Raw genomic sequence first — 9,630 nt, 5'->3', positions numbered from 1 at the left:
GGTGTGGGAGGGGGTGTGGACTCTGGAAGTTTGGGTGCAAGAGGAGATGGGGGGTGGTCTCTGGTCAAGTGGCACTTACTTCAGGTAGCTCCCGAAAGCAACCGGCACATCCTTCTGGCAGCAGCTCTGAGACGGGGGGCCAGGGGTTCTCTGTGCACTGTTCCTTCCCACAGGCATTGGTTGCAACTCCTACTGGCTGCAGTTTCCAGCCAATGGGAGCTGGGGAGTCGACGCTCAGGGTGGGGGGCAGTGTGCGGAGACTCCCTGCTCCTCCCAGGGGCCACAATGATGTGCCAGCTGCGTCCATCAGTTGCCTGGAGCCAGGGCAAGCAGGGAGCCTGCTTTAGCCTTGCTGCGCCGCTGGACCTTTAGCACCTAAAATCTCACAGTTTGGCTTCTGTAGCCTCTGGGATATAGAGCCTGATTCTGGGAGACTCCCGGCGAAACCAGGAGAGTTGGGAACCCTAGTGATGCTACAGATGTACATGCCTGAATTTATGTAATTTTTAAAAAAGTATTACATATATATATATATATATATATTTGTAGTTATAGTATAAGCAAGTGCATATAACAAAATGCATGATACTCCAAATGTAGGCATAGGCCAAGATTTTCAAAAATGACTGCCTACAGTCTTGCTCCTAAATCCACAATTAGGCACTTAAGTCTGTATTATGTCAATAGGAGCATCTGGTCACTCATCACTTCAGAAAATCAAGTCAGTTGTTTAGTTGCCTAAATATGGACTTTGGAGCCCAACTTTGTACATCTGCTTTTTAAATCTTAGCTATGATGTATGTACGTATAAAAGTAGGCATATATAGAGAAATCACTGAAATTTTGCCTTATTTGGAGTAGAACATAGTGTCTGTTTAATAGCATCTCTCAACACCACTCAACAGTTTAAGCAATGAAGTGAAGAGTACGACAGCTTTAAGTGAAAACATTTTCAGTGGGGCCATACTCAAGACCCTGGCAAGGCTCAAACAGATTTCTTCAACATGGCTGTTAAACCACTTCAAAAATGTATAGATTTTGGCACAAAATCATGCTAAGCACTTTTAAACACTGCTTTCCATAACTTGTTTAAAATTTGTAATGTGAACAGAAGCTAACGTGAAAAATGAGTAACTGGCTGCTCAGAGTAATCATGCCAAAGAATGGAGAAAATGGGATGGCAATCTTTAGTAGCTTTACTTTGTGAAATCAGTACCATGAAGCTATTGAAATTTATAATAGATTTTGTGGATCTGTGGTACCAAAGTTATGTATTCATCAAAAATAATATAAATAAATAAATAGAAATTGTCATCTGGTGGCTACCAAAGAAAACAGCCTCTCATAGACTAAGTCAATGATAAAGAGACAAAGTGGGTAAGGTAATATCTTTTATTGGACCAACTTCTGTTGGTGAAAGAGAGACAAGCTTTCAAACTTGCACAGAGCTCTTAAGAAGAAGAGCTCTGTGTAGGCTCAAAAGTTTGTCCCTCTCACTAGCAGAAGTTGGTCCAGTAAAAGATATTACCTCACCCACCTTGTCTCACTAATTTCCTGAGATTGACACTACTTCAACAACACTGCATATGAGTCAAGAATGTTCAGTTCACATTATTGTTTCACACCCAGTCACAGAACATACAATATACTTGCAAATTTGGTTTTATTTGTATTTATTTCTACATTTATGAAACACAGTCATTTCTTGGTCTCTTAGCTGAAATGCAGTAATAAAACGATACTTAAAATAACAAATTTACCATTGTTGGTTAAATTTCTACCTCAAAATGTATCTCCACCAGTCTTTCCAACACAAGAAAATGCCTTTGTAAAAAGATAGGTCTTATATCATGTTCTGATGCTCTCCACAGGGAAAGCAAGTCCAAAGTCGAGTGCCCTCCATTGAGAAATAAAGGGATCCCATAGTTGAAAGCTCTGATTATAATACTGCTTATCTGAGGGCGTTGTATATGCAAAAGGCCTAGTTAACGTTTATACAAATAACGGTCATAGCCTTTCACCATAACTTGGTCATTTTATGACATCAAGTAATAAGTAAAAAACATTTTTGAAATTTGGGAATAAATGGGTGCTTTATTGGAGCCAAAAGTTCCAAGTAACAATTTTCACTTCCAATTGTATCATTGTATTCAGAAACTTCAAAAAGTAGCAGCATCCTTTGCCCTCAAATGAGAATCCTTAATCTTGCAGGAAACAATCTGAGATGTCCTTCCCTCATAATATTTTCCTAATAATGTCAAAGACCATTCTTTTCATCTATGCCAAGTAACTCATTTCCATGGAAAACAGAATTTTGGGCTATTCTAAAGTCAATGTGACAGATTCTAGCCCCTACTGAAGACTGTATGCTTTGCTCTGGTGACACAAAGGGTTTGTCTTCACTGCATCTGTACGGGAGCCTTCAAACCTGGGTTTACATACTTGAGTTTCTGCTGTAAAAATAGCTTTGTAGACATTGTGGCTGGAGCTCAGGGTCTCAAGCCTGGTGGGCAACATCAAAGCAACATCTACACAGCTGTTTTTAGCATGTGAGCATGAGCTGCTCAAATACAAATCTGAGCGGGGAAACTTGCTCCAAGATGCAGTGTGGAAATACCCAAAAAGGGCCAGAAATTTTCAACTACTGAGCATAAAGAGTGCATTAGAACAGCCTTCAGACTGCTCCAATTTGTGGTAGGAATTAAATTGGCCCATAGCTTACCTGGTGGTAGGGAACTTGCAGAATGATTTCAAGAGTTGCCTATGTACTCCCTTCTCCCTCACTCAGAGGTATTGAGCAAAGTTAAAGTGTACTAGAGAATCTGGGTCACAGTGTAAAAGTTTCCTTGCTTCTTGAAGAAGCCCATTCCTATATCTGGAACTAAACAGGTTCAGTAGAAAGATATATAGAGTTTACTCATTGACCACCTGGAGGTGCAGTGTGTCCTTACTTATGTAAATAGAGTACTCATCAATGTTTACATCAATTCCTTGGAAAGAGACTATCTACAAAGTCAATATCCAGATTGTCTTCACATTTGTGTGGCGAAGAAAAGAAAGTTACTTATGAGAAACTGTTCTTTCATTGGTAATGGCTCCGCTACTCCTCTCCAAGAGTTTATACATGCACTTTTCCAAGATGAACACTTTATTAGAGCAAAAGCTGTTTTTTCTGATGCCTGTCTTCTTGACTTCACCCATTATGTCAGGCAACAAACGTCCCACCACAGTTTAGACTAAGAAGAACTAATATAAAAAAATGTCAAAAACAAGCACTAATTAACTTTAACACATTAATATATATGTCTAACTGCCTTAAACTAATGAGGAAAGCAGGGACTGGTTCTGTGGCTGCACTGATTGTTGGAAAGAGAGAATTGAAGGAGGAGGAGGCAGGATCTTTTACAGCTTTGAATGGTTATGAAATGTTCATGGTTATGAAGTGTGCATGCCACACAACACCTAATTGCCAGGCTATACAATCCAGTTTGAGTCTCCAAATGGTCTAACGTATTACAAATTGATATTTTCACTAATATACCTAGGTCTTTTTCCTCCTCTGTCATTTTCAACTGATGAGCACACAGCTTATAGCAGAAAGTCTTATAGTCTGTAAGTACATGATCTTTCACTTTGGACATTAAATTTCATCCCATTTGTATTATTCCAGTCCTCAAGGTCATCCAGTTCTTCTAGCAGAATATTCCGATCTTCCTCTGTATTGATGATGCCTCCCAGTGTTGTGTCGTCAGAAAATTTCATTAGCACTTTTCTAACTTGTCTGTCAAGGTTGTTAAGTAAAAAATAAGATTTGTCTGAAAATCGATCCATGAGGAACTCCACTAGTAACCTCCCTCCTGACCAATAGTTTTCCTTTTAGCACAACTTATAGTTGTTTCCCCATTAACTAGTTCCTTACAATTCCTGTACTAATCCCCAGCTTCTCTGGTTTAACTAATGATTTCCTGTGTGATACCATATCAAATACTTTACTGAAGTCCAGATAGATTAGATTTATTGTATTTAGCTGGTCTAAAAACATCAGTTGTCTTACAGATAAGGATATCAGAGTAGACTGGCATGATCTACCTCTGGTAAACATATATTGCATTTTGTCCCATTTTCCATTTACCTTCACATCTTTAGTTATTCTTTTCTTTAAAATGTATTCTAAAATCTTGTGTACTTTTGAGGTCAAACTAGCAGGTGCATAGTTGACTGGCTTATTTTTTCCTTCTTTTTTAAATATAGATACTATATTTTCTATTCTACAGTCATACCATACCACCTCCAGTTTAACAGATATATTGAAAATCTTTGGTATCAGACTTGCAATTTTATGTGACAGTTCTTTCAGTATTCTGTGATGCAGTTTATCCACTCCCCTGCCACCCTTCCCAATCTGAGTACATTAAATTATTTTTGAGTTTTGCATAAGTTCTATGCACTCATTCCCATTAACCATCTTGCCTTTGCCCCCGTGTTCAACATTAGCATCCTCATTGAAAACTGAGGCAAAGTATTAATTTATTTTTGCAGTCATGTTATACATATTATAGCTAGATTATCCTTAATTTCTAACCCATCCTCACTGCATAGTGGCTACCCACTTCTTCTTTTCTTCTTTTTATTTATGTGACTAAAGAATCTTTTACTATTTGTTTTAATTTCTGTTGCAAGCTATAACTCAGCTTGACTTTTGGCAATTCTTATTTTATCCCTATACTTTCTGACCTCCAAGGTATAGCTGTCTTTGCTGATCAGTCCCTTTCTTTTTAGGATCTTTGCTTATTCCTAATATCCTTCTTGAAGTGGTTATTCATTCAGTAAGTGCTAGAGTCCATCCCTACATGCTTGGGATGCAAATTCCAGATAGTTTCTGCACCTTTAACTTAAATAAATGTCAATCCTCCTCCACATTTAAGGCCCTGAGATCATCAGACTAGTTTACTTCACTAACTAGTTCCCTTAATTTCTCAACATTTGCCAGTTTTTGTGATTATCCTTCCATTTAATTTAAATAGAATTAAGTTGTGATCATTCAGTCCACGGTTATTTTCTACAAATAGAATGTCTATAATGTCTTCATTACTTATCCAAGCCAAATCTAAAAAAGGATCACCTCTTGTTGGTTCATTACTATTTGAAGACTTGTCTGCTGGCATCCAGGAATAAGTGGGTCATACCATTATTAGTAATATTTGTTCTCCAGTCTATATCTAGGAAGTTAGTCTTCCATAATGACACAATTTTTGATAGTATTTATCTCTCTCATAACATCAAAGAGATCTCTGTCCATTTCCAGATTCCAGCCTGGGGTGGTCTAGAGCAGACCTCCCACACTACTGTAATAGAATCTCTGTTAAAATCTTTCCCCAAAGTGATTTTGAGCCAAACTGATTCTGTTTTATCCATGATAATGGTATCACTTCTTATTTCTTGTGTCTGCTGCATCATTGACATACAATGCTTATTTCCTTCCTGTACCACATCATTGTTGTACAATGGTACCCCATCACGATTACCTTTTATTTCTTTCTCTCTTGAGAAGCACATATCCATCATTGCCTCTATTCCAGTCACAACTGCTATTACACCGTATTTCTGTTGTCTTTATACTATTTGGTTTTGTATCCTGCACCACTAATACTAGTTCTACTACTTTGTTGCCCAGGCTTCTTGCATTAGTGTACAAACATTTCCTTTGTTGCATTAGCGTACAGTCATCTCATCTGACTTCACATTATTTCCTAGACAGATTAAGTATAATCCTTTCACTATTTGTATCTTCTACCTGACTATTCCTCCCATCAAAATTATTACTTTTTCTGTTTGGGATCCATACTCCTACCCTCTGGAGTTCCTTTTTCCTGTACTAAATCCTCATTTACATGCAAATGCTGCTGTCAGATACTCTGGGCCTGGCTGAAGCCTAGTGGGGCAGGGAGAAGAAAGTGTGGGGAGGAGGGAGAGATCTGTTGATAATCTGGTTGGGCAAAGATAAATTTATATGTGGAATTTGACCAGACTGTTGCCATCAAGGATAGGTGGTACTCATTAACTTGTATTTCTTCTTAAAAGGAATATTTGAAAGAGCTGCTGTCTTGTGGGAATTCTTCAGAAGAGAATGTAATGCCCATTGAACATTTGCATTTGACATTGAGGAGCGCAGAAGAGCAGCCTGTTTTCAACCCCTTCCAGGTGCACCGCCAATATTGTGCAAATATGTTTGATCAGGTTAGTGAAAGTTTTTGAAAGTTTCAATTTCTATCAATGAAAATATAATATATAATATTATAAGGAATACAGGTCATACCTACACAAATGAGGCAGTCCTGGAAAGCAGTGACTCTGAAAATAATTTAGGAATCAGTGGACAAGCAACTCGACATGATTTCTCAAGTGATGCTGTGGTAAAAAGAGCTAATGTGATCCTTGTCTGTATAAACAAGGGAGTAGTGCGTAGGGGTAGGAAGATGATTTTATCTCCAGATGTGGCATTGCTGAAGTCGACACTGGAATATTGTTTGAAGTTCTGGTGTTCACATTTTTAAAAGGATGCTGAAAAATTGGAAAGGGTGCAGAAAAGAGAGACAAAAAATTATCTGAGGGATGAAGAAAATGCCTTTCAATCTGTTTACCTTAAAAAGAAGATCAAGAGTTGACTTGATTACAGCATAGGAGTAACTTTACAAGGCGAAAATACCAGATACTAAAGGGGTGTTTAATCTAGTGGAGGAAGGCCTAACAACAACTTATGGAAGGTGAAGCCAAACAAATTCAAATCTGGAAAAAAAAAAGGCAAACATTTTTAACAATGGGGGTGATAAACTGTTGAAACAAGCTATCCCAGGAAGTAATGGATTCTCCATTTCTTGAAGTCTTCAAATCAAGTCTGGATATTTCTGAAAAATTTTCTTCAGCCAAACGCAAGTTATTGTCTTTAATAAAGGAGTAACTGGGTGAAATTTAGAGGCCTATAATATATATATATATAGGTGGTCAGACTAGATAATCTAATGTTCACTTCTGGCTTTAAACTCTATGAAACTATGATGACCATGATGGTAGGTGTTGAAATCATGATAATGAACTAATTGGCATAAGCATAAACTTCATAAAATTGCTTGGGTGCTTGGCCTCTAAAGTGCTGGCTTCTAATCCAATTGTGCTATGTAAGGGGTTGTCATTGACACATTTTCTCCCCTGTTCTTTTATCTGTATTGTTGCTTTGATGTGGATCTCATGTACTTGAGGAATTTGTATTCTTTCACATATAGCTACGTTTCTTCAGTATGAATATGGGAAGCACATTTTTATGGGTGATTTTTCATTATCTAGATGCAATGGACTGGGTGTTTCTGTTGAAGACAGTGGCAAAGCTTGAAGTGCATATTTGGGAGAAATGATGAAAAAAATCCATAAAACACACTACCTGATGACAGTCATTGTCAAAAATACTAGACACTGGAGTAATGCTTGAATTTGAAATATGTAGATTGATATAGATTAAATAGAAAAAAAATGAGAAAAGTGTGTATTTCCGATGTTCATATTAGGCTAATCAGTTAAAACATTAAGGTATCCAATTCCAGAAACTAGTACCATGCCAGGTCAGCATTTTTATTTTTTTTTAAAGTAATAGATCTAAGGTAAAATCATCAAAACTCCCTAAGTCTGATTTTCTCCTGTGGCTAAGGCATGGACCTTAGTAAACAGCACTTAGGGTACAAATCTCAAAAGTCACTTTTAAAATGAGATTTATGTGCCTAGATCACTTAGGCACTTCTGAAAAATTTATTCGGAGGCTTTGCCAATCTTCTTAATCCCTGTAGGCACCCCCAAAATTTCGGTGCTGATCTTTTAAACTGTTAAACTGAAGTTCACACTAAGAACTTCTTCTAGACATCCCCTTATCTTTTTTCAGTACAAATTTCTTTTGTATTTAGGTAAAGATATCATCTCTGCTCTCTTCAGTGATGGCTAAAGAGCAGTTTCACTGTATACGCCATTTTCTAAAACATACATATTGTTTAATAGATATTTAATCCATGTGATGTATTTCAGTGAAAGTGTTAATGATGTGAATGAAGGAGATGAATATTAATTGAGGCTCCTGACCCCAGTTGAACTAGTTTTAAGCCTGTATTGCTCTTTCTTGTTCCATAAGTTTCTTTGTAAATATCCTAAATGAAGAGGACTGAAGGGAGGGATTACTTGTTTTAGACAATTGGGAAAAAAATGGTGTCCAGATTTGGAACACAGATAATATTTTTATCATGCATGTTCCAGTTCTTGCATACATTCATTAATAGTGAGTAGAATAAGACCTTCAAATACTGACAACTCAGGGCAGAATTCTTTTGCTATATGACAGAGTTGCAGTGCTCCATTAATCAGCAGGTGACAAGAGATAGTTCATATTGGATTGTGTTGGATTCCAGAAATGTTAGCATAAAATCAGTTTATCAGAACTTGGAAAACTGTCCTAGCATTTAAATAAAAATAATTAATGGACCATAGACATTAAAGTATCATGTGTCAAACCTATTGGTCAGTAAATCAACTTGCTTCCTGAAATTAATTATACTATTAAAGAAGTTACCTTATATTATTTCCTTAAAAATGTAATTTTAATACATGAATATAGGAACTGCCATACTGGAATAGAGCAATAGTCAGTCTAATCTATTATCTGGTCTCTGACAGATTCTACTGCTAGATTCTTCAAAGGTCGCTACAGAAAAACTCATAATGGACAGTTATTCTGCCTAAATTTCTTCTTAACCCCATCAGTCAGTAGTTGGCCTCTGCCCTGAAGCATGAGAGTTTATAAATCCCTGATCTGTTTCTTTATTTTTACCATATACACCCCTACCCCAATATAATATGATCGTAGGGAGCCAAAAATCCCTACCGTGTTATAAGTGAAATGCCGTAATATTGGGGTAGCGGTGGCAGGGCTGCAGCGGTGATTTGAAGGGCCTGGGGCTCTCCAGCAGCAAGAGCTCCGGGCCCTTTAAATTGCCAGCAAGCCCCACTGCCACAGCCCCAGGGTAGTGGTGGCAGGGCTCCAGTGGTGATTTAAAGGGCCCTGGGATCCCCACAGCAGCTGTAGCCCCGGACCCTTTAAAAGTGCCGCCGGAGACCCACTGCTACCGCGCTATATGCGAACCTGTGTTATATCGGATCGCGTTATAGCGGGGTAGAAGTGTATAATTTAAGTATATATATTTATATAATATATGTTTTCATTACCCACATAAATGTCAAATCCTATTTGAATCCCACTAAGCCTCTGGCCTTCACAATATCTTTTGCCAGTGAGCCAGTTATGCATTGTGTAAGAGTATTCCTTCTATCAGTTTTATATTCATTGCCTTTCAATTCTAAAGACTGTGCTTAAGTTCTTCTGCTATGAGAGCATAAATAGGAGTGCCAACTTTGTGTTTATTCAGGAGTCCGTGTATTCCTTGGCACAGTGGCACTGAATTCAGGAACAAGAGCAGCTGAATTCTGCAGCACTGTTAACTTACTCTGTTCTCATAAAATCCTCTTGATTTACAATCCCTTCCCTCCTGCACAGCCCTTTATCACTGGGTTTGGATTAGCCTAAATAAACCGGGGAGT

General features: G+C 37.8%; 1 protein-coding gene across 5 annotated transcripts in view; it reads left to right on the top strand.

Annotated features, from left to right (window-relative positions):
* Nucleotides 1–9,630, top strand: part of KIAA0825 (KIAA0825 ortholog) — a 435,282-nt gene that overhangs the window by 229,779 nt on the left and 195,873 nt on the right. For all 5 annotated transcript variants that reach the window (XM_075067089.1, XM_075067085.1, XM_075067086.1 and 2 more), the window contains one exon: nucleotides 6,082–6,237. In XM_075067089.1, the coding sequence (XP_074923190.1) occupies nucleotides 6,082–6,237 (156 nt within the window). The remainder of the gene's footprint in view (nucleotides 1–6,081; nucleotides 6,238–9,630) is intronic.

The sequence above is a fragment of the Chelonoidis abingdonii genome, chromosome 6, assembly GCF_003597395.2.
Source record: "Chelonoidis abingdonii isolate Lonesome George chromosome 6, CheloAbing_2.0, whole genome shotgun sequence".
NCBI lineage: Eukaryota > Metazoa > Chordata > Testudines > Testudinidae > Chelonoidis > Chelonoidis abingdonii.
This window is presented reverse-complemented; position numbering and strand designations above follow the sequence as displayed.